This window comes from Brachionichthys hirsutus, chromosome 18 (assembly GCF_040956055.1).
Source record: "Brachionichthys hirsutus isolate HB-005 chromosome 18, CSIRO-AGI_Bhir_v1, whole genome shotgun sequence".
Taxonomy (NCBI): Eukaryota; Metazoa; Chordata; class Actinopteri; order Lophiiformes; family Brachionichthyidae; genus Brachionichthys; species Brachionichthys hirsutus.
In genome coordinates this window covers 7,220,392-7,245,615 of record NC_090914.1, presented here as the reverse complement: position 1 = coordinate 7,245,615, position 25,224 = coordinate 7,220,392, and the positions used below count along the sequence as shown (strand labels likewise).

The 25,224-nt window shown below is 45.6% G+C and overlaps 2 protein-coding genes across 2 annotated transcripts; one reads left to right on the top strand and one right to left on the bottom strand.

Annotated features, from left to right (window-relative positions):
* Positions 1-196: 196 nt before the first annotated feature.
* fancm (FA complementation group M) lies at positions 197-24,898 on the top strand. Its single transcript, XM_068752249.1, has 24 exons — positions 197-836; positions 908-1,080; positions 1,463-1,540; positions 1,660-1,818; positions 11,831-11,962; positions 12,177-12,309; positions 12,463-12,555; positions 12,692-12,796; positions 13,081-13,253; positions 13,652-13,858; positions 13,940-14,180; positions 14,275-14,423; positions 14,826-14,993; positions 18,984-20,718; positions 20,847-20,926; positions 21,486-21,548; positions 21,673-21,786; positions 21,994-22,159; positions 22,288-22,394; positions 22,489-22,967; positions 23,043-23,133; positions 23,229-23,577; positions 24,059-24,353; positions 24,429-24,898. The coding sequence occupies exons 1-24, from the start codon at positions 197-199 to the stop codon at positions 24,553-24,555; spliced, it is 6,057 nt and encodes a 2,018-aa protein (XP_068608350.1). The 3' UTR covers positions 24,556-24,898.
* Positions 4,385-7,011, bottom strand: soul3 (heme-binding protein soul3). The gene is made up of 5 exons (XM_068752397.1): positions 6,795-7,011; positions 5,815-5,909; positions 4,932-5,073; positions 4,654-4,837; positions 4,385-4,556 (listed from the first exon to the last, which is right to left on the bottom strand). The coding sequence occupies exons 1-5, from the start codon at positions 7,009-7,011 to the stop codon at positions 4,385-4,387; spliced, it is 810 nt and encodes a 269-aa protein (XP_068608498.1).
* Positions 24,899-25,224: the final 326 nt, after the last annotated feature.

Below are 25,224 nucleotides of genomic sequence, written 5' to 3'. Positions count from 1 at the left end.
ACACGGAAACTTTATCAATTGAATTTATATTCAAATTAGCTAAATAATCTGATTGAATCCCTCGTTACGTACGTAGAGTCTTATTTTGGTAATAAGTAGCGGAAGCGACTGTGTTGTTGTCTGTAACCAGTCCCACAATGTTGCTATTAGCTACTTAGCACTTTTTCGCACCGTTTTCCTCAATTGCTCATGTAAAATGAGTAGTGGTTTAAACCAGAGGACTTTGTTTCAGACTTGGGGCGGATCCCTTCCTCAAGACAAAGCAGTTCAACCGAAAAAAGATGGCAAGAAAGCCGCAGGACGGCAGAGAACAAACCCCAGCAAGTCGTCACAGGTAGCTAAAACAAACCTTCACCCAAATCCTCTGTGGCCGGAGATTGGTCAGGGCTCCTCTTCTGCACCGGCGTTCGAAGATGACGATGATGATCTGCTGCTTGTCGCCGTTTACGAAGCCGAAAAGAGCCTGGCGCTTGATCCAAACTCCCACCCCGTGGGAACAGGGAGCTCTTCCACCCTCTCGAGTGGGCAGACCTATGCGGACTTACCTGGCTTTAACAGCTCCTCGGCTAAAGTGTGGATTTACCCCACCAACTACCCCATCAGGGAGTACCAGCTGAAGATATCCGAGGCTGCCCTGTTTCAAAACACGCTGGTATGTCTCCCCACCGGTCTGGGAAAGACCTTCATAGCCGCGGTCGTCATGTACAACTTCTACCGCTGGTATCCCTCAGGGAAGATTGTATTCATGGCTCCCACCAAACCTCTGGTAGCTCAGCAGATCGAGGCGTGTTACAATGTGATGGGGATCCCACAGGCGCACATGGCTGAGCTCACAGGTAAAGGAACGAGGACGCAGAATAACGGTGGCCCATCTGTCGCCCTTTGACCTTTACCATCTACTCCGCAGGCAGCACAGCCGCAAAGCAGAGACAGGAGGTGTGGAGGGCCAAGCGCATCTTCTTCCTCACCCCTCAGATCATGGTGAACGATCTGTCCAGGGAGACCTGCCCGGCCCAGCAGGTCAAGTGTGTGGTGATCGACGAGGCCCACAAGGCGCTGGGCAACCACGCCTACTGCCAGGTGAGCAGACTTTTCACCAGTTCTGTCACAGTTGAAAATAATTTGAGGTCTTTATACACTTCTGGGATTCGAAACCACGCCACCGCAATCTGCTGAAGCAACTCTCCCGCAAGCGGTGTATGTTTTAATCCCTTGAGCGTGCTTTAGGTAGCAGGCCTGACTCTGATTGTGTCCAAAAACTAAAGTCACGTTTTACAAGTCTCCATTAAATAACACTCATTTTCATACCTATAGCAGGTGGTATTCCTACATGGAGAGCACGTTTTGTTGGACGTTTTAAAATCTCTTTAGGTTTGAATTCAAAGACTTTCATAGCGCTTGCTTTCCAGTCAGACGTCCGTTTGAGGAAATGCTCTACGCTTACTCTTTTCCTGTTTCTCAGGTGGTCAGACAACTTGGCGGCCAAAATCTGCAATTCCGCATCCTGGCCCTCAGTGCAACTCCAGGGGGGGATACAAAGGTATGAGAACAATATGCTTCATCTCATCATCGTCATCATCATCATCACTGTGCCTGTAATCTTTATTTAGCTGTTATCAAGTCTGATTCCATCCTTCCTGTCTTGCTGCACGTCTGCAGTCGGTTCAGTCGGTGATCTCGAATCTGTTCATCTCTCACATTGAGCTACGGTCAGACGAGAGCCCGGACATACAGGCCCATTCTCACCAACGCAATGTGGACAAAGTGGTGGTTCCTCTCGGAGAGACCCTTTCTGGTTATCAGGCACGCTATCTGCAGGTGGGTATACTGTTACTTTGCATGAGATTCAGCTGCTAAACTCTTTCCTGCCTTTTTAATAGTTTTTATTTAGTCGTGCAACAAACATTGTCTTCTGTCTGGTTCGTATCACCAATAGATGCACAGACAAGAAAAGCAACTCCAAAAGTCAATTTCATATTCACACTTCAGCACGTTCTTCATGTTACTGTGGATTCTGTGCTTTTTGTGTGTTTTGCTGCCACCTGCTGGCCACTCTTTCCCTGTTTTGAATAACGAAATGTCCACAGTATAATCTTGTCAGCATCCAATCTTTTCTTGAACTACTTTCTGATTTCTTTGCAATAGCAGTGTTTGTTCTTCTTGCTCTTTGAGGTTTCATGTTTCCCGACTGGATGCAGTTTACAACTATTTTGGAAACGTTTTCTGATTGCTGAGAAAATCAGAACAATGAACCCTGCAGGCAGGGATTTTTTTGGGGGGGGGTCTGCTGATGTGTTGCATGTTTTTCTTTCAGTCCTTGGCTTGTTTTATCTCAGATGTGAGAGAGGGATGAGTCTAAAACCACATAATAATGTCCTGTTCTCTTCTGTCTCAGCTATTAGGGTTTTGGTTTAACATGGATGGAGCCTGCCCCTAGAAACTGATGCGTTTAAATACAAATTTCCACACCTATAAAAAACTCTTAACAGCTAATCAGTCTGTTCAAGATAATTCCAATAAGCTCGTCAGACAGTGTTCTCTATTGTGCGAGACCCAGTCATGTTACTGTCTTCCAGTAACTGAACACAAGTTCTCCTCATAAAGTGGGTCACACTGTTCCTGAACAAAGTCTATGGTTCTGAACATTTGTGTTTTCTCACATGTAAAAATAGAGAAAAGCCCTACAGGGCTGCGTGTATCACATATAGGGTCTATTATCTACTCAAGAACTACATGAGGAAAAAAAACCCAGAATTGTAAATAAATCAGTCATTTTGCGTTTCAAAAGAGAAACATTTTTATTGAACAAAGAAAACCACAGTCGCTTTTGTCGTACTAGCATTTTCACAACACAGTGCAAAACACTAAGCATAAGCTGAAAGAAGGGGAAATCAAGTTCCATCTCCGCTCGTAATGTTCCCATATAACCAGGCTTGGGAAGGATTAAACAACCCACACGTCTCATGGCTTTGCAAGTATTTACAAATAACACTTGTCACAGAGGAATATATAAACTAGACAAACATTTCATATAAAATGTATTCTTTGGGTTTGGTGTCTTCACTGCTTGATGTAAATAAACTCTAGCAGCAGTGGTGAGCGAATGCATGCGGTATTGAGGATAGCAAGTAGAGAGTGTTACAAATGGAGGTAATCTTGTCCTTGGACACACCTGAATTATGAGTTCATTTAACAGTAAAATCTGTGTATGTACAATATAGATGGAATTTGTGATTGTCTTTCAGCATTAAGATCTGTTTTGAGCGTTTGGTTTGCAGAAGTGTGCATGACATTAGTTGTTTACGTTCTGCCGCTAGCTGTACATTCATTCATTCAACTCATTTCAGTGAGCTAAGCACATTCATGACTGGATCCACTGATTCTACACGCACTTGGATCCCCTACCAAACCCACTACCTTCAGCCACTCAACCCACCCATAGATCGGGTAAGGTTCGTGGCCCAGCCTCTGTGCTAAGTGGCCTATTAACAGTACATATTTCAATTGTTACCGATTCAAATAATGTGCAGTGTGATTAAAGTCCCAAATGGACGGATCAACAGCGACGATTGCAATTACGCCAACGAGCGAGAGAATGGTGGAAATGTTCTTTTTTTTTTTAAAGCATTGACCTTTACTCCACATGACGACACTGTAGATATAAAACAAACACAAACAGAGCATATAGATAAGGCTGAATTTCTGCTGGGAGCCCAATTCTGGTGTGTTAATATTGGCTGGAACTCATCGCTCACTACACCAGAGTTCAAACTATTTAGGAACATTTGTTTTTTCTAGTCCTCTCCATGTACAGGGAAATGAACGTATCGTATTTTTGGTTCAGTTCTATCGAGTGAAATTAAGGATGAGCAGTAATTAAATATAAATTCTGAAGGCTGAGTATTTGTTTACATTTTGTTCACTAATCTTTTGCGTGTTGAGCTGGTGGTCATTGCGGGTAGAGGTGGCGAGTACTACACGGCTATGGTAGCTTGGCTATGGTAGCGTTGAAAGAGTATAAGGCCACGTACACACGTAGCCGCCGGGCAATAGTTCCCCAAATCCTATCCAATCAGAACGCTCCGTCTGTCGTCAACACTTTAGGAAAACATGACACATGGCGCCAGGCTTGTTCATGTGGACCGACAAGGGGGCAGAATCGCTCCTAAACGTAGTTTTGGAATATCAAGTCAACAAGTAATCAATAAGAGGAGGTCAGAGGAGTTTCGGTCGCAGGCAGTGACGTTTCGAAACCTAAACCCCGGTTTACTGGCGTCCACACACAGAATCTGTGCGGAGGCCAAATCATTTTTTTTTTTTTTTGATACCCGACTACGTGTTTGCATGGCCTCAAAGGTAGCGCTCTGCTTCAGCCTCTCGCCCCTCAGGGTCGCTCCAGGAACCAGATCTCATTCTGACGGTTGCTGTGAGCCGGGTTGGTGTAGCCGGCCACGATGAAGGAGTCGTTGATGCACAGCCCATTGGGGTCTAGGAGCTCAGCCATGGTGTTGATCTGATTGATGATGACCACTTCATTCGTGGGACCACCAAAGGGTCTGGAGGAAATTGGGGGGGAAGCGGGCAATGAGCACAGGGCATAAAACCCCCAGTTCTAGCACTATATCAGATTGATGTTCTCTGTTCTTCACTGACCTTGCGTATACAGTAGTGACAGGCCAGACCTCGATGAGGATCTCGCTGTCGGTAGGTTGTGGGGGCTGGATCTGATGCTCATTGGGAAGAAAATAACCCACGGTGACGTTACTGGACATCACCGAGTGGTTCTCATTGGTGCGCACCACTGTGAGGATGGGGAGCGTCATGCCAAGGTAGGCCCCTAGAGATGGGCATCGTTATCACGACCAATCGGTTCAATTTGGGAAATGAAATGTATAGAAATGGCATCGGACCGTTTGAGCTAGTGAACTTACCCAAGGAGTTCTGCTTGCAGATGTATTTCATGAGCCTCATAAACCCGTAGCAGATGCTCTGTTCATAGGTGTCTTCGTGCATCGTTATACAAGCCCAGTGGCCCTTCTCGTATTGGCGTTTCTCATACAGCACATTCCCACACTTAGAAAGTAGATGACAACAAATCCAGAGGATGAGGGACAGCGTTTCACGGGATTATTATTAGTACTTCTCTGACGCATTTACTGTGATCACAAGGTAATGGAAATAAGAAAGCATTTTTCATCTAATTTGCAAAAATCATTCAAGATTTAATTGAATAAAGAGTGCCTTGACTTTCCCAGCGAAGACCAGACATGGTCATTTATCGAGACGCTGAATCCTGCTCTAAGAATAGTGTCTGTTTAAAGTCAGACTCCAGCCAATCTATAATGAACTAATTAACTCAAGTTAAACCAATTAGTCTAATTTACTTGCATGGCCCTATGTGGAATTAAGACCGCTCAATGTCTTCAGTGACATGACCATTTTGTTTAAAATAAATAGCTGACCAGAGACAGGGGCAAATGTTTTAAAGCACTGTTGCTGCAATCTTGAAGGGGAAAAAAAAAAAAAGATTGTTACTTAGATCTCCGTAAATTATGATCTTAGAATGGCTGGGTTGCAGGATTACATTTCCAGGCACAGATTTTAAAGCAAAGCTCCACTGGCCCAAATAAATGTCAAATGCAACTCAACCTTTCGCTGGATACCTGCGATTGAAATGTAATTTTATATAAAAACAAGTTCACTGCTGCAAACACCTACTTCTCAACCAGGACTTAGGACTCTGCAGCAGTATATACAGTACTTATGCAATGTGCTCTATATTTTCATGTTCAAACTTTTTCAATGCTCCTTTACCTTTTCTTTGCGTGCGAGGAGGGTGAAAGGAACCTGCTCTCTCTCACTGCGACCTTCGTTGTTGCTGGCTAGCTGCTGAATGGGCTCTGCCATATCTGCAACAAATAATGTGGTCAGGTTAAATGAGTTAAAAGATTTTTTTTTTTTTTAAAGGAGCTGGATAATCACTTTGTTTACTCCAACGTGGCATAGAAATGCGCTTTCACTGATTTTGATAAAAAACATTTTATTGTTGTGAAAAAGGGATTAATTTTCTCAATGGTTCCATTGTTCCACTCGGAGTATCTAAGATCTGTGATCAAAAGTAACTTGGAAGGTCCCCGAGTTCAAAACAACTGCTGTTTGTTTTGTCTCGCCGAGCTTGTCACGAATAACCGGACTTCTAAAGCTGCAAGTGAAAACTATCACTGATTCAAAGCATGCGACTAACAGCTAATCGAGGTCCTTTTCGGAGTATATTTGTGAAACAAACAAGCTTCCAGAACGTTTGTCGATAATTCCGTAGAAATCGGAGACAGAAATCCATTTTCGTGGAAAACACCCTGTAGCCCAATTAGTTTTTTTTTTTTTTTAACACAGCAAAACAAATCAGCTATTAAGTGGATGATGCTGTGAAAACACATTTACTGTGAGGACGTGCATTTTTACTTATTTCTTGAGGTAGAAACAATCTCACCTTTCAGTACGAGAAAGCGGTCGCTGAATTAGAAAAATAAAGCTGTTAATTTTTTTAAATGCTCGTTGTTTTGTTGTTTTTGTGTCAGAACTTCACCAGCTGACACAATAAATAAATAATAAAACCACTAAAAATAATGGACATTCAATTCTCATTATTTGTAGGAACCTCCGGCGACCTCTGACCAAATACTGTGCGTAAATAGACGAGCTCAATGTACACGGAAAAGTATCCTTACACCTTGACAGTGCTAGCGTCTATCACCTCGTTGTTTTTATATGTACAGCGTGTGTTTTTTTTTTACCCTGAGAAACCTCCACTTGGTGCCCCCGCGCTACGCCCTGCCAGTAGTGCAGCAGGCGGTCGTCGCCTTCCTCCACGACGTGCGCCTCCTCTTTCGGGCTGCCGTTCCCCGAGTCTGACAGCGGCTCTTCCGAGAACGACTGCAGGTCCTCCAGTGAGATCATCCCGGGCTGCTCGCTTCCACCACCGCCACTCATTTGGCAGCCTCCTCGGTCCATCTCTGTTCTTTAATCTAACGCAGTTTTAGGTTTAAACCAAAAAAAAAAAAAACCCAAAAAAGAGGATTATTATATATTTTTTGCTTGTTTAAACTTGAACTCAACGTTTTCTTATTGAAGTGCACTCATGTTCTAAATTTAGATTTATTTTTAGTCCGGACAGAAGACGCAGCAGCGCAGCTCGCAGTTCCAGCCTCTGAAGCCGGAGGTGAGCCGCGATGTTTACGAACAACGAGGGCGGACCACGTGACCCTGTGCGCTCATGAAACTCTTCCCACTGCCGTGCGGAACTATAAATACCAGAGACCCGCGTACGCGCGGCTGTAATCCCCGGATCATGCGAGACGGCAGGGATGGAATAAAGTCCGCTCGTTTGGACAGGGCAGGTTTTCAGAAGACAAGTGGTTCAATTCATGCTTATATTTGTCCCCTTTTTACGTAAAGAGAACAGATAGATGCCTATTTACTGCACTATGTAAAATACACCATAAGCAATGTGAATATAAACTCCATAAAACCTGAAAAAAGGTATAGCCATTAGGCGTAATTATTGCTTGTTGAAAAGGTATGTGGGCTGTGAGAGCCAATGATTTTGTCATGCAAGGATTTTAAAAATAAATTAACAAATACCTATATAAGAATATAAAAAAGGAATAATGGCTCACTGGAAATGCAACATAATGAATAAATATCTTAGAGTACGTTAAAATGAAGCATTTGAGTTAAAAAAAAAAAAAGAAGAAAAAAAACTATCCATCCATCCATCCATTTTCTTCCGCTTATCCGGGGCCGGGTCGCGGGGGCAGCAGCCTAAGCAGGGAAACCCAGACTTCCCTCTCCCCGGCCACTTCTTCTAGCTCTTCCGGGGGGATCCCGAGGCGTTCCCAGGCCAGCCGAGAGACATAGTCTCTCCAGCGTGTCCTGGGTCTTCCCCGTGGTCTCCTCCCGGTGGGACGTGCCCTGAACACCTCACCAGGGAGGCGTTCAGGAGGCATCCTGAATAGATGTCCGAGCCACCTCATCTGGCCCCTCTCAACGCGGAGGAGCAGCGGCTCTACTCCGAGCTCTTCCCGGATGACTGAGCTTCTCACCCTATCTCTAAGGGAGAGCCCAGCCACCCTACGGAGGAAGCTCATTTCAGCCGCTTGTACCCGGGATCTCGTTCTTTCGGTCACTACCCAAAGCTCGTGACCATAGGTGAGGGTAGGAACGAAGATCGACCGGTAAATCGAGAGCTTCGCCTTTCGGCTCAGCTCTCTCTTCACCATGACGGATCTGTGCAGAGTCCGCATCACTGCAGACGCTGCACCGATCCGTCTGTCGATCTCTCGCTCCATTTTTCCCTCACTCGTGAACAAGACCCCGAGGTACTTGAACTCCTCCACTTGGGGCAGGATCTCCTCCCCGACCTGGAGGGTGCACTCCACCCTTTTCCGACTGAGAACCATGGCCTCGGATTTGGAGGTGCTGATTCTCATCCCGGCCGCTTCACATGCGGCTGCGAACCGATCCAGTGAGAGCTGGAGGGCACGGCCTGATGAAGCCAACAGGATCACATCGTCTGCAAACAGCAGCGATCCAATCCTGAGGTCACCAAACCGAACCCCCTCAACGCCCTGGCTGCACCTAGAAATTCTGTCCATAAAAGTTACGAACAGAATCGGTGACAAAGGGCAGCCCTGGCGGAGTCCAACCCGCACTGGAAATAGGTCCGACTTATTGCCAGCAATGCGGACCAAGCTCTGGCACCGGTCATATAGGGAGCGGACACCCCGTATGAGGGGGTCCGACACCCCATACTCCCGGAGCACCCCCCACAGGACTCCCCGAGGGACACGGTCGAATGCCTTCTCCAAATCCACAAAACACATGTGGACTGGTTGGGCAAACTCCCATGCACCCTCAAGGACCCTGCCGAGGGTGTAGAGCTGGTCCACAGTTCCACGGCCAGGACGAAAACCACATTGCTCCTCCTGAATCCGAGGTTCGACTATCCGGCGGACCCTCCTCTCCAGTACCCCTGAATAGACCTTACCAGGGAGGCTGAGGAGTGTGATCCCTCTGTAGTTGGAACACACCCTCCGGTCCCCCTTCTTATAAAGAGGGACCACCACCCCGGTCTGCCAATCCAGAGGCACTGCCCCCGATGTCCATGCAATGTTGCAGAGTCGTGTCAACCATGACAGCCCTACAACATCCAGAGCCTTAAGGGACTCCGGGCGGATCTCATCCACCCCCGGGGCCCTGCCACCGAGAAGCTTTTTGACTACCTCGGCAACCTCGGCCCCAGAGATAGAGGAGCTCACCCCCGAGTCCCCAGGCCCTGCTTCCTCACTGGAAGGCATGTCGGTGGGATTGAGGAGGTCTTCAAAGTAGTCCCTCCACCGATCTACGACGTCTCGAGTCGAGGTCAGCAGCGCACCATCCCCACCATACACAGTGTTGACCGTGCACTGCTTCCCCCTCCTGAGATGCCGGATGGTGGCCCAGAACCTCTTCGAAGCCGTCCGGAAGTCGTTTTCCATGGCCTCACCGAACTCCTCCCATGCCCGGGTTTTTGCCTCAGCAACCACGGTAGCTGCACTCCGCTTGGTCTGTCGGTACCTGTCAGCTGCCTCCGGAGTCCCACAGGCCAAAAGGGCCTGGTAGGACTCCTTCTTCAGCTTGACGGCATCCCTCACCACCGGTGTCCACCAAGAGGTCTTGGGATTGCCGCCACGACAGGCACCGACCACCTTACGGCCACAGCACCGATCGGCCGCTTCAACAATGGAGGCACGAAACATAGTCCACTCGGACTCAATGTCCCCTGCCTCCCCCGGTACATGGTCGAAGTTCTCCCGGAGGTGGGAGTTAAAACTCCTTCTGATAGGAGATTCTGCCAGACGTTCCCAACAGACCCTCACAATACGTTTGGGCCTGCCAGGTCTGTCCGGCATCCTCCCCCACCATCGGAGTTGGCTCACCACCAGGTGATGGTCGGTTGACAGCTCCGCCCCTCTCTTCACCCGAGTGTCCAAGACATGCGGCCGCAAGTCCGGTGAGACGACTACAAAGTCGATCATCGAACTGCGGCCTAGGGTGTCCTGGTGCCAAGTGCACATATGGACACCCTTATGCTTGAACATGGTGTTTGTTATGGACAATCTGTGACGAGCACAGAAGTCCAATAACAAAACACCACTCGGATTCCGATCAGGGGGGCCATTCCTCCCAATCACACCCCTCCAGGTCTCACTTTCATTGCCAACATGGGCGTTGAAGTCCCCCAATAGAACGAGGGAATCCCCCGAAGGAGCACTCTCCAGTACCCCCTCCAGGGACTCCAGAAAGGGTGGATACTCTGAACTGCTGTTTGGACCATAGGCACAAACAACAGTCAGGTTCCGTCCCCCCACCCGAAGGCGGAGGGAAGCTACCCTCTCATTTATTGGAGTAAACTCCAACATACAGGCACTGAGCCGGGGGGCAATAAGTATTGCCACCCCCGCCCGGCGCCTCTCACCAGTGGCAACTCCAGAGTGGAAGAGAGTCCAACCCCTCTCAAGAAGGGTGGTTCCGGAGCCCTTGCTGTGTGTCGAGGTGAGGCCAACTATATCCAGTCGGAACTTCTCAACCTCGCACACCAGCTCAGGCTCCTTCCCCGCCAGAGAGGTGACATTCCACGTCCCTAGAGCTAGTTTCTGGAGCCGAGGGTCGGACCGCCAAGGTCCCCGCCTTCGGCTGCCGCCCAGCTCACATTGCACCCGACCCCTCTGGTCCCTCCTATGGGTGGTGAGCCCAAGGGAGGAAGGTCCCACGTAGCTTCTTCGGGCTATGCCCGACCGGGCTCCATGGGTGAAGACCCGGCCACCAGGCGCTCGCCATCGTGCCCCACCCCCAGGCCTGGCTCCAGGAGGGGGCCCCGGTGACCCGCGTCCGGGCAAGGGAAGCCCAGGACCAAATATTTTACTCGTCATTGGGGTAAAAAAACTACTTTAATTTTAATAATTGTCCCATTAACAATTCCACATAAGGTCAGCAATAATAGTGGCTTTGCACTATAGATTTATCGTCCAGAAGCAATTATTCCTCAAGATGAAAGTCAGTAGTTTGATAAAAGCATGACACGAAGGTGAAAGACAAGGGCCGATCTTTCTGTCTTCTCTTTATTCGCTCCGCATTCCTTCCAGGCAGAAACAACAGCTCACTAATCTGGCTCTGTGCATTTTGATAATCGGGCCTTGAGCCCTGCACACACATTCCCCTCTGAGCGCCACCTGTTTGTTAACTCCAGCAGCAGATTGTGCTTTGCAACCAGCATGCTGTTCTATGTCGGCATCGCTCTGACATGCAGATGTGCAGATGTGGTATGCAGTTTGCACAAGGTTTTTATCATTTTTCGGGCTTACATTCATTCAAAAGTGTTTGTGTAACTTACAGTCCAAAATTATACATAATCTATGACATTTTCAAATAAACGTGTGAATGCCAATGAAGGTTTTATGATAAAAAATGTAAGGTTCATGTCAATGGGCAGCATTTGACCTATTTGGAACAGCAATTCTCATTGAGCTCCGTTTTCTTTTCATTCTGTATCATTATATATCAAAAGGAGGAAATGTGGCAGAGAGAGAGAGAGAGAGAGAGAGAGAGAGATGTTAACACAATTATATGTTGTTGTCTGCTTGTCAATGGAGACAACATCTGGACATCTTAAGGGTGTGTGTGTGTGTGTGTGTGTTTGTTTGTGTGCCATTTCCAGCTCGTCGGGCACTTTAACACAGGAAATGAATTATTATCAATGACAGTGTATCTGTTCTTGCTCTCTTCCTGCCAGGTGCTGGAGAAGTTTATGTCTCGTCTGGTCCAGAACCGAGTGATGGCCCACAAAGACCTGCAGACTCTCGGCAAATACCAGATTATTCTTGCCAGGGATCAGTTCCGCAAGAACCCACCGCCAAACATCAAGGCATGGACTCCATGATTCTTTTTGTTCTATTGTATGGAATGATATATTTACATTTTTTTTTATAAATAAAAAAAAAATAACATGAAATGCAATGTCATCTACAATTGAGTGAAATATTTTAGTTACATGAATCACATTTTATTTTCAAATATTGTTCAGACATTGTTGTTCCTTCCTTCCTGTTGTGTGACGACGCTCTCTTGGATCGCCGCAGGGTCCACATCAGGGAATGTTGGAGGGTGACTTTGCTCTCTGCATCAGTCTGTACCACGGCTACGAGCTGCTGATGCAGATGGGGCTCCGATCACTCTTCTTTTACTTCCAGGGCATCATGGATGGATCCAGAGGTTGGTCACTGCGCCTCCAGTCTGTCCTGTGTTTTCTCCAAATATTCCAACTGCCCCTAACTGAGCCTCTCTGTGTATTTAGACTCAAGCGATGGTAATGTCTGATTCCCATTTGTAAAACTTGTTATTTACTATTTGCTTTGATTGGTTCAGAGATGTCCAGGACCAGAAATGAGCTGCAGAGGACTCCTAATTTTATGGATCTCTATCATAAAATGGAAGCCCTGTTTGTGAATCCATCTGCTGGTACTTTAATACTCACTCTTAACACAGTAGATATATATATTTTTTAATGTTGCTGAGATGAGGTGTTTTCATGGGAGGTATGTCAAAAATACACAGCATCTTGTACAATAATGTCCTCTATGTGTAATTCCTGTAGGTCCAGATGAGCCTTTCATTTACAGCCACCCCAAACTGAAGACGCTGGAGGAGGTGGTGTTGCAACATTTCAGATCATGTGTTGAGACGGCATCAAACAGTGATGGTAATTTACTTATTATAACATATTATAGCAGACGATGTGTGAGTCATACATAAAATGATTTTCTGAGTTTTTTGGGTGATGTTTACACCCCCCCCCCCCCCCTAAAAATTATGTTGCATTAATGGTACCACAGCATCCAATAATCCTTCTAAACTTACTTTGCTTGACTGAAGGTATGTTCACACTTAAATTTGGTGAGGATCAGAAAGCGAACAGCCTTAATATAACCTGCTTAATTGACGTTAGAAATCTGCTCATCGTCTGTCTACAATGTCCAGATCCAGGTCATCAGGAAGTTGGCACGCGCGCCATGATCTTTTCATCATTCCGTGAGAGTGTACAGGAAATTGCTGCCATGCTGAACCGTCATGCTCCCCTAATCAAAGTCATGACCTTTATGGGCCAGGCCTCGGCAGGGAAGGGAGTCAAAGGCTTCACGCAAAGGGAACAACTGGAGGTAGGCACAACACACCAGTAATATGATCATAAAATCAAGTCTCAATGAAATTTGCTTTTTGATGAAAGGACCATCATTGGTGCCAGAAAAGAAAAATGTCACAATCTTAGGTGAACTCTAAAATGTAAAATGTGTCTACTGATCTTCTTTCATTTTTGGATTTCATTTAAAAATCATTCTTACATCATTTCTTATCATGAATAATACATTAATGTCCCCTACACGTAGCATACAGGGTCATATTTAATCTGGAACACATATAAAACCTCAACTTAAGTAGATAAAAGATTAATAAAACCCAGAGCATCCTAACCTTTTTTTTTTTTTTTGCCATCAGTGTTGTATTGCTGATTGCTCAGATTGGCAGCTACTGTAAGGTACATTTATTATTGATTTAGGTGGTGCACAGTTTCCGTCAGGGAGGCTTCAACACGCTGGTGTCCACCTGTGTCGGCGAGGAGGGGTTGGATATCGGAGAGGTGGACCTCATCGTTTGCTTCGACGCACAGAAAAACCCCATCCGCCTGGTGCAGCGAATGGGACGCACGGGGCGTAAGAGGAAAGGGCGCGTTGTCGTCATCCTGGCTGAGGGACGCGAGGAGAGGGTGAGTGTTTAACCACGGACCTGGATGCAAGCCTCTAGAGATCCACAAAACCAGCCAACCTTCAGCATCTGTTTTCCTCAGACGTACAACCAGAGCCAGAGCAACAAGCGCAGCGTGTTCAAGTCTATAATCGGCAACAAAAGTGGGTTCCATTTGTACCCCAACAGTCCCCGCATGTTGCCCGAGGGGGTGAACCCCACCCTGCATAAGATGCATATTACCTGTGGGGAGTTTGATCACAGAGAAAGCAGCAGACAGTCTGTCAGGGGTCGACGGCCTCGCACTGAAGGGCGGGCCTCTCTCATCCACCCTCAAAACCTAAGTGAGTGAAGAGATTCATGATGGACATGGAGACGAAACATTCATTTATTAGAGAAACACAAATCTCTGAGTTTTTGTCTGTATCATTTTATTAGTTCAGCAGAAGAAGGCAGCGTCGGATGGTTTTCTGAACACCAGTGAATATTCCCTTTGGGCTTCCACCATGAAGTTGCAGGACGATGAAGCCCATCCAACCTTGAGACGATCACACTTCATGTCCCTCCCCTCTGATGCACCGCCTCAGGTTTCTTCATTTCTTTCTTTGTTTCTTCCTTGTGCAGGTCACAAAACTAGCAACAGATAACTTAATTAAAGTTATCTGTCATCTGATATTTACGTTTAATATATTTTGATTGGAAGTAGAGAAATTTACAGCTTGTTGGAAAAAATGTTTAGAGATATATCAACTCTCTTTTTGCACAGTATCCGGAAGCAGAAGCTTTAATTTGCAGCGATTTCAAGAGGCTTAGACTTAAAATCTCAAAGTTGGAATGGGATTTTAAGACAACAAAAAAAAAAACAGCATAAACCTTCATGCAATATGTGCTGTATTCGTTCTCTTGTGTATGTATGTGCCTACTGCCTGGAACATATTGGTGCTGTTTTGCTACAACCTTACATTATGATGTTCTTACCTGCCCCAAAGGAGGACGTTTCTAAAAACCAGAGAACCATCTCCAGGGAACTTTCTTTGTCAGAGTGGAGACACTGGCAGCACAAAGAACTTCCCACCCATATTGTTGATCATTCCCTACGCTGCCGCCACTTCGTTAAAGTGATGGCGCTCATAGATGGCATGAAGGAGGAAAACGAGGTGAGAACAACTTTTTCTGACTGTTGCTTTGTAGCGACACAGAGACACGAATGTAGCCTCGCCCTGTGGCGTAAAAGAATATAGCTAAACCTCATGCATGAGAAAGACATCCTGTGAGCTGAAACTCGACAGCTTGAAGAGAGTCATCTGAGCTGCACGAGAACGCGAGATTATGAATTGCTACATTCATCTTCTGCACATGATTTTAAATGTGGGACGGGATTTTTAAGATTTTATCCTCTGCAGGAATTCTTTCGGCCCTTGTTCTTTCTTTGAAATTTTATGAAGTAATCCAAACAAATCATAGAATAGCTCTACGATATATGAAGATACCATTCCGAAAGCATAATGCTCTTTTAGGTGACGGTGAACTTCCCTGAATGTCTTGCAGACAGCTAAACTACTTTTCCTTCCTCATGAAGCTGCCTAAAGAACACAGCGGAATGTCTGACTCTCCAAAGCTCGTAATCGATCTGTCTTTCCTGTCGCTTGCTGCTGGTACATTTCTTGCTTGTGTTGCGGATGTATTAGCTAATTGTTAGCATTTTTATTTTTCTGGTAGCTATAATGGATCAATCGTACCTGTGAGATCAACAGATCTACTAAAAGTACCCACACATTTGTCTCACATCACCCGAGCATTATCTTTACATTGCGAGACTGCATTATGTTTCTATTGTGGCTGCTCCAGTAAGCATCTTCCAGGCTTCCCGACCTCACCTTCTGCTCTGTTCTCTTACTGTATCATTTATCGCCTGTGAATTCAGCCAAATTCTTGGAATTGGGTCGGAGACTATGGTTTAACTGACTGCTGGATAAACTAACAAATGGGGTCTTATTACTTTTATTTTCTGCAGCACGACTCCTGACCATAATAGGGAAGGAGAGAATTATCCCACCTGAAATAACAAAACTGAATCGCTGGGCAGAATTGCAGCCTCCATGGATGAATTCAGGTCGCGATGTACCCAGTGAACAAATGGAAACTTCTCTTCAAATTCAAACTCAAAACATGTGGCCCAGCATTGTGCTCTCTAAAAGCAAAATGTAGTACACTGCACAATGCGAAGTAAATTAACCTGAGCCTCGGAACATTTTCCTTTCAGTTTTGTAGTAAAAGAACAGCTTGATTTCTTTTTTCACCCAGTGGTTATTTGATGATTAAGTGGGACTAAGAGCAAATGTTCTCCCCCATAAATCATTCATTTATCCAGGGCATTTAATTTCAGCTGCCGAAAGTGTGTTTATTTTATATACAATAAATGATTGTAAATGAAAAGCACGCTGAGAGCGCGTGTAGCGGTCTACCCCCCGATAAGCTGTGCAACCTTTGTTTTTGTTCTTTGTGATTTATCTTCTGCAGGTTTTCAAACTATCCACAGTGAATGCATGATTCACTTTCAGCATGTTATTATGCCTAATCTGTTAGAGCTACAATGTGCACTACATTGATGAAAGGTGAATTTATAAGAGCAGTTGTGCTGGTGCGTTTCAAATCCTGATTCTTTGTAGTGTGCAGTATTTATGATTTTGTATTTGTGCTTGGAAAACGGACTACAGTACTGCATAGTTTGTCGCCAAATCATCTTGCTTGCCTGGTTTTCTGAAGTTTGGAAGGCTTCTGAAAAGAAAAAAGAATCTTCACGTCATCCCCATTTTTGCCAGCTCTTCCAGAAAATGCCTCCTTTCTAAAATAAAATAATAACACTTTTGGAACAGTCCACTCCGCCTCCATTAACACACAGTCAGCCTGTTGCTGTTGTCCTTCAAACATCCTGAGTCTTAAGCCATGGCCGATTTATCTGGCTTGATTATCCATCAGATAATGGCCTCTCTACAAATTGAGAGGGTCGCTGCCTTCCCCCCCCCCCCCAGAAAAAAAAAAGCTTTGCCCTTCTGTAGCCGTTAATCTTCTTTGAGGCGATTTTCTGTCTGGGTGAGTCCAACCCATGCTGGGTTTTTCGCTGGGTGCCTCTTTCTCTGTTTGATGACGGGACACTGAGGAGGCAAGCAGCGGGGAGGGGGGGGGGGGGGGGCGTTCTCCTCCGATTACGTAACACTTCTCTGAACTCTTATATAAAGCCCGGAAGCTGCAAGTAGGTCGTTGCCATGATGACCTACATGTATACAGTGGTATTATGGGCTGCAGAGAGGAGGGAATGCAGAACGGAACGTTACAAAAACTGTCACCTTAAAATAAATCTACGATTTTTAGACGAAGGCTTCTAACATTATGTTCATGTCTGATTGAGTGATATTACATATTTAAATTATACTGTGACTTGAAACTGATTTTCATTACAAAACTAGTTACAAAACTAATTGATTAATTGAACATGAATTACTTTGTAAACTACAATAAGACAGAAGCTTTGATTTCATTGTGATGTATTTATTTTGAGGAACAAAAATACACTGGCTGATGTCAGAAGTGTTTTGAGAGTATTTTTCTCCCATGCTTCAGATTTGCTGCTTCTTGCATTGGGCTTAGCGTTAGGGCAATGTTCCATGTCAGCACTGTAGGAAAGATGGAGATTCTTCACTTAAATCCTGCTTTAAAATCAAAGTACTCCCTTGTAATTGTCCTAAAAGTGAAATCCTAAAATCAGGTATTTTATTTAAATTGTCCAACATGCAATATTTGCAGAGTAGAGGAAGATGCATTATGAAATATAAACAGAAATAAAAGTCAACCATAGATACCTTAAAGATACCGGTACGATTCTTATGAACTGAAATTTACCACACATCCAAATGATAACCAGTAACTTCAGCTGACTTGTGTTGCAGCTTCAGGGCAGCTGTTGGCAATATCCGTCCAATCAATAAGGTTTGATCTCATTTGAATTAGAGCAGCTGGTGTTGGCTAATCAATCGGCAGCTCCTATTCTGAGCCGTTGCATGTTTCAAAATGTTGCACAGACAGATCATCAGAGGTGGAAATTCGGTGGTGAGATAGAGGTCCCCACCCGACGTCAAATTCCGGAACCATCGGTCAATGATCAACCGAGATATTAAGGAATTAATTTTGAAGCTCCATTGACTGCAATGTTACCGAAAAGTTCAAATAGATCCAGAATCCAGGGTCTATTCGTCACCAACATTTAATAATCTGTTCCCAACATTTCCTGTGTTCTCAGAATGCCAGGCAGTCAATGGAGGCAGGCTAAAATTGGATCAATGTGTTGTCTTTTTGCAGTCAGGTGACCAGGGCCGAGGGTAGAAAACTGCATTTCATAATCAAAGCGGAATGAAATGAGAGAATTTGTCATTTGCAGCAGAGGGGAATTATTTGACTTCAAAAATCAAGTTTTCTTTGAAATTGAAAGGCCTGTGGGGGTTTTGATGAAGGTCAGTCCTCTGCATGAATACACGGCTTTATAATAGTGGAAACGCGCCCTCGGTTGTTTAAGCTATGACAAATGTAATTTATTTATGGTCATTTTTTCCACTTTCCACTTTACTAAATGTAAAATTCCATTTAATATAGCCGGATAAAGGCTCATCTGGTTGTGGATTGGCGTTTTCCTGGGTCTGAGCAGTGCTTTCGTGCTCCATGCACACTGATGCCTCGTCTCACTCTCACTCTGCATTTCACTTCTTTCTTCACTCTTCACTGAGCTTCTCCCTCCTGCTGGTTGCAGGTATGACGGCGCCCCGTCAGCCCAGGCAGGATGCCACTCCAGACAAATCGCTTTCGCTTCACGTGGTTTGTCCAGATGACCAGGGGTGGATGTGTGTGTGTGTGTGTGTGTGTGTGAGACAGAGAGAGAGAAAACAATGAGACGGCTGGAGATGTTGGAAGATGTTTTGATTTTGTACGGCTCTAGAGTGGCGTTTGCACATTAAAATTCATAATCTGATTAAATTGTATAAACAGGAAGTGGCAAGCTGTTTGATTGTGAATCTGCTGCCCGACCGACCTTGGTTCTCCTGCACAGCGATCTTTTCTCATGCAACTCTTCTGTTTTTGTCTCTGCCGGTGTTCAGGGTGAGTGCCTATATGAACAAGAGCTTCTTCCTTACCTCCGAGATGTGGACGGCCTCGAGAGGAGCAATAAAATGAAACGGAAGGGCTTAAAGACCTGCACGAAAACTAACAGTGACAATGCAGAGAGGCCCGTGGCTGGGACAATACGGAGGATCCCAACACCCGGGAAAGTTGGTCCTCATCTCCCAAATGTTGGCTGTTTGGAAGAAGAGGCGTTTGACTGTTTCATCGTTAATGAGGAAGCCACAGAGGCAGAGCACAATGTCAGCCACTTTGGAAATTCACTGCTGCAAAATAAGGAAGATGATGGTTTTGAACTTGAGGAAATGTTTTACCTTCCTGTTACTTGTTCAGCACCTTCGCCTCCCCCTGCTCAAGTCCGCCCTGGGAGAGACGCGAACCTGGAGGTCATCCTCGCCGACGTGGAGGAGCTTCTGTCTCGCTCTCCACCATCAACGATTCACGATTTAGAGTGGGACATGGCTGCTCCCTCACTGACCTCTCCTCAAAAGCCTCATCTGCCATTACAGGTCAGCTTTACCTTGGACATGGATGATGATGATGATGATGATGAAGCAGTCGTGATTAGGTGCACTGATGATGCCTACCTGAAGATGGACTCAGAAAAGCCTCCAGTGGATCGTGATTGTCCTGTCCCGGAGCAGCAGCAGAGCAGCAGCCTAAAAGCAGGCAGTACGTCCTGGGATGAAGTTTTTATGGGAGACATGATTGACAATCCCGATATAAGAGATAACGGCAAAGAGACAGATGATGAGATATTAAATCAGGAATGGGTTGATAAGGAAATAAAAAGTAAGAATCCGACTCCGACAGAGGAGGAAGTGCCAGTCTCGACAGCGGTTGGTGTGAAATATAACACGGACCTTCAGATGGACACCAGCATGGATCTGTTTGAGGACGATGAAGCCTTCCTGCAGATAACCATCCCGGACATCTCCACGCCTGGCGTGACACCCACGGCTTCCCCCGGCGCCAGCGATGCTGCTAACAGCCCGAAAAAGATGTTTAACACGTTGACTAGTCACGCCACAACAAACTCGTATAGCGCTAGGCAACCAGCCAAAGGATTAAACACAGAGCACAAAGATCATTTAGCAGTCGACACAACTCGTACTCGGCATGCTGAACCGATACCCCAGGAGAAAAACTTTGAAAGTACTACAGAGATAAAACGAGGCGCAGCATTGACAACGTGCAAATTTCCTAAAGCGCAACGAAGATCTGAGCCATTTGAAAGCTCCCATGACTATTTTAGAGTCAACTTCAACCTCGGTTATTCCCTGGGGGATTCAGAAGAAGAGCAAGAGGAGGATGTTCCTTCCACCTCGAAGGCGACCTCTCCTTCGTCGACAAAACAAGCGGCTTGTAGCTCTTCCACTCAATATAACAGCTTCCATGGTGCGACTGCGCCTGTAGAGGGTCGTGAAGCCAAGTTATCTACATCACAAAGGCTGTCCAAGCACGGGAAGAGAGCAATGACTCCTCCAGCTGTGCCCTTGATGCCCCTAAATGGTGCTCCCCCATCTCCAATTACATTACTAGGACCTAGGCAGCGGCTCCCACCTGGTCAGGCCAGGCACCGCACCCCAACTTTACCCTCCGGCTTCAGGCAGAAACGACAGGATTGGACCGCCAGGGCCGAGAGCGCATCAGACATGGGGAAGAAATCACGACAGACATTGATTTGTGTGGATGACTCCCATCTCCGTCCAGGTATGCTTACCCAGAAATGTCCCCCCCCCCCAAAAAAAAAATTCTGATCAAATCCTAGATTGTTTGCCCTTAAAAGTATTTTTGCTCCAGATCCCCTTTTTATTTTCTCTCAACTTCTTTCTTGGCAGATCTCACCAGCGACGAGGATGAAGTCGTGGTTCATAAACAAAGATGCCGACATAACAACCTCTTGTCTTCCCCAGAAGTGGTAGGAAGGCTTAATGGTTATAAAGCGCTATTTAATTACTGCAGTAATCTGTTGATTGTTGTATCAATTAATTAAATGGTGTCTAAAATGTCAGGAAATATCTGAAACGCTATTACATTGTCTTCTGTGTTGTCTTCTGTAATTTGCTATTACAGAAGACAACACAGAAAGTGCATAGCCAAAAATCAGTACATAGAAAGAATTATTTATAATAATACTTGGTAAATAAAGCCTTTATAATATGTGATATAGAACATAGTAGGAACAGATTCAACGGCTAAAGATGCAACAAAATAAGCCTTAATAGATGAGAAGACCTTCATGGGTTCCGCTCTATTTTTTGATTTCAAAAGCAACAGCTAAGACTCTGATTCTGACAACTCAGGTTGCCTTTGTTCATCTTGTCCGAGGCAGTTGTCATGGCAACAGGATCGCAAGCAGAGAAGCTGCTGAAGTGTGTTGGCTTTATGAAACATGAACATCACTTAAGGCTGTTGTGCAAACACGATGCTTGTCCATATGTGTGAGATGTAACATGTTCGACCTCTGCCAGTCAAAGATCGCCAGCGACGTGGATTCTCCGCTGGTTGGGAACAGGAAGCATCTTTCTGCACTGAATACAGTGAGTTTTTCCTTCCACGCGGCTCAATCTATTCAACACAGCTGATTTGATTTGAAATATTTGAACTCCATGATCTCCGAGAAACAGTTTCTCATGCTTCAATAATGTCCTTTTTGAGCTGCAGTCTAAAGAACTGGAGGGGGGAGCCAATTCTGATGATGACTTCCAGAATGAGTCAGTATTCGTGCAGAGAAGCACGGCAGCTGAGAGGCACCGAGTTCATCCAAGAGTTCATCAGGTAGATGTGTGGGAGCGTGGAGGTTTTCATATGACAAATTCAGGATCACGAGCAATAAAACCTATTTATACAACAGCTACTGATTGTTTTGCAACATATCGGTATGACATATTTGGGAACAGTCAATGTTTTGTCTCACAAAATGTCAAGTCCCGATAAACATCTTCAACCCCCATCAAGCGTGACATTTATCCTCCGTTGTCTCAGGATGCCGTGCGTCAAAAAGGGCGTCAGTTCCTGGATGAAGAAGCCGAGCTGTCGGAGGAAGACGAGGAGGCAGACGTGTCATCTGATGAAGAGGATGGAGAAGACCTAAATAAATCCCTTGACGGTTTTGTGGTCGACAACATTCAATGCTCGCAGGGGCTGAACGGTACAACGCCTTTGTTTGTTTGGGGACGTGAATAACGTATGACTGTCTGTGATTGTGATTTATTTGTGTTATTAACTGTTCGATCTCAAGTCGGCTGAAGGAATTTCACTTCCTGTCTACTCCGTCAGACTCGGACATGCGTGAAGTTTACCTGAAATCAGTGCGAAGCCCTGCCGTCCACGGCAAGTTCAAAATGTCCTACAGAACTTCACACAACATGGACATATTCTCCCAGGTATATATTATCATTGTGAATAAATACAGTTTTGATTTACCTTTTATTTAGTTGATCTAAAAGTAATATTCACGAGCCTAACCTTTGTTCCCAGGTGCCTGAGATGGATGAAACGTACGCACAGGACAGCTTTGTGGTGGGCAGTGAGGTGGATGAGCCGGAGAACAGCGGGGAAGAGAAGGAAGACATTGAACTTCTGCCTGAGGTGTCCTTCGTGGACGGGAAGAGGCAGTACGCGACGCGCCGACGCATCTTTCTCCACAGAGCCAGAGGAAGTGCTGAAGCTCCGTCAGAGCAGAAAACCAGGGTGAAGAACAAGCGCCGTCGCATCATCCGCGTTGATGATTCCAGTGAAGAGGAGACGCAGGAGGTCCCAGAGAAAAGAAGTCACGCAAAAGGGGATGGTGTTGCTGCCCCCTTGCAGCCGGAGACGGCGCAGCTGCAGGCCAACGTGCCTCTGAAGACCCAGAAACCCTCCTCCTTTTCATCCTCGTCTTCAGCCATAGCATATAAAGAGTCGCGACTGAATGAGGTTCAGAAATACTCAGTGACTGAGGAGCAGCAGAAGGAGAGGTAAAAAGATTCCTATGTGGGAGCACACAGCCACAAACTTTCTCCTCAGCCAACATTATTTTGCCTCGCCTGCAGGTGTCGCCAGAGGGTAGACAATCTGCACAGTCTCTCTGATGATCTGGACTTTGAGAAGTCCGAGTCGGTGACATCAGGGAAACAATCTCATGTAAGCAATATGCAATGTAAAAACAACAACCATGACCCCTTTGGTGGTGCTTTAGTATGTTTGAAAGAAACATTCTGATTTGTTTTCTCATGCAGGCTCTCCCAACAACCTCCTCAGAGCCTCTGAGGTCCGACGCGCTGGATCCATCAGTCATCGGGTCCCCAGCTCATCCCGACGCTGTTCGCATTCTGGCGGACAGCCGCTGCATCAGCAGCGGCGTGGAGCTGATGACCTGTTTGCGTCAGCGCCATTCAGCCACCGTCCACATTTGTTCACTGGACAGCAGCTACTTTATCGTCAGCAGCCGCATGGCAGTGGAGAGGCACAGCCAATCAGAGTTAGCAGCAACTCAGAATCGGAAGCGATTGGCTGAGAGAGTGAAGAGCTTGCAGAGCTTATTCGACCGTGTTTGTCTGATAGTGGAGAAGGATCGGACCAAGCCAGGTCAGTCAGCCACACTTGATGACTTATGATCAGGCTGGCTTTAGTTAAGGATGGGCATGTGGGTTTGTATTATTATTATTTATTTAGCCTTTATTTTAAAGGGTGTGTTGGATTGGCATCAAAGATCTGTGTCACAAGGTGGGCCTGGAGATGGGATTCATTGGATTTCACCGATTTTCATTTCACAGAAACAAGATTTCTCTACATCTATAAATCCTCACAAATCCCACAGTTTTATGCAGCATGATAAATCTGCTCCTTAAAAGACATTTGGTTAGCAATTAAAATGTCACAGTTGATAGAGAGGAGAATACCAGCTCAAGTGTTTTTGTAGACGTACTTGATGTTTGAGCTCCTGAAGTAATTCTTTGTGTCAAAATGCGCTCGAAATGTTTTCTTGTCGACAGACGGAAACACAAATTTTCAGATTGCCTAAAGTATTTTTCCGATTTGTTTTCTTAATGATAATAAATCGTCACAGGTGAGGTGTTGCGTCCATTCCAGCGAACACGTTCCTATGACGCCACTCTGACAGCCCTGGTGCGGGCCGGGGTGCGCCTGCTGTGGAGCGGCGGCGCCGAAGAGAGCGCAGGCTTGTTGGCTGACCTGGCGAGGCTAGAGCAGCGCAAAGGCCAGGGCATCGCCGTACCGCTGGAGGTCAAAGGTCAGCGCAGGCAGCAGGCCGTGCAGCTGTACTTTAGCATTCCCTCGGTCAACTACATCCACGCCCTGAGCATGAGCCACAACTTCAGCTCAATAGCTCAACTCGTTAACAGGTAAGTGTCGGGCTACCACGGCAAAGCGGGAATAGTGTCAATGTGACATTTCATCCCGTTCTGTTCCTCCTGCAGCTCCGCTGAGGCCATACAGAAGGGAGGCTGCATGAGTCCATCCAGAGCTGAGGAGGTCTACCGCTTCCTGCGCTACTCCTGTGACTCCTTCCTTATGAACACATCAAAAGCAGCTAAAAGCAGCTAGAAGAGGAGAAATGACAATCTGTGACTCCTTTTGACCCTTCAGTGTTTGTATTTCCTTTTGTTTCTCCTGCTGCTTTACTCTCGCTTCCGTTGACCTTTTTGCTCGATGGAATGTTGCTTTGCCGTGCAAAGCGATCTAATCTCTCAATGAGAGAACAGCAAACTCAAGAACACAACTGTGTGTTATCTAACACAGCTTTCTTGAATTCAAGTATGCTTTTTGTTTTGTGTAATTTTGATGTGAATTTTTTCTCCTTAAAAATCAAAACTCTTCGACACTAACTTATTTTTGTCAAAATAATGGAAACATGTTTACAGTGTAAGATGGTGTCATTTCTTTAATAAACAGCACTTTCTGTATATTCATGTCATCAATGCCTGGTTGGTGTAGATATATCGGAGCAAGTGCGTAATAACTGATTCAGAAAACAGACAAAATATGCTTTTTGTTTTATTGTAAAGAACTGTGCATGCTGCTTTGGTGCAAGATATTGTACAGAACACAAAGCCAAACAGACAATATGAATCATCACCTAATCAAATATACATAATGAACGCTAACCCCAACCAAAGCTTGAAACAAAAGGCAGCTAAATGAGGGCAATCTGAGGCGTAGTCATTTCACACATTTATATGTAACATGAGGACATCAAAACAAAATTCAGAATAT

Bases quoted from the DNA above. Each gene is read 5' to 3' on its own strand.
- soul3 (XM_068752397.1), bottom strand. From the start codon at position 7,011: ATGGACCGAGGAGGCTGCCAAATGAGTGGCGGTGGTGGAAGCGAGCAG. The intron at 5,910-6,794 runs GTAAAAAAAAAA...TATTTGTTGCAG, and splicing joins CCAAGTGGAGGTTTCTCAGG to ATATGGCAGAGCCCATTCAG. The intron at 4,557-4,653 runs GTCAGTGAAGAA...AATTTCCTCCAG, and splicing joins GTCACTACTGTATACGCAAG to ACCCTTTGGTGGTCCCACGA.
- fancm (XM_068752249.1), top strand. From the start codon at position 197: ATGAGTAGTGGTTTAAACCAGAGGACTTTGTTTCAGACTTGGGGCGGA. The intron at 21,549-21,672 runs GTGAGTTTTTCC...TTTGAGCTGCAG, and splicing joins ATCTTTCTGCACTGAATACA to TCTAAAGAACTGGAGGGGGG. The intron at 22,160-22,287 runs GTACAACGCCTT...CTACTCCGTCAG, and splicing joins ATGCTCGCAGGGGCTGAACG to ACTCGGACATGCGTGAAGTT.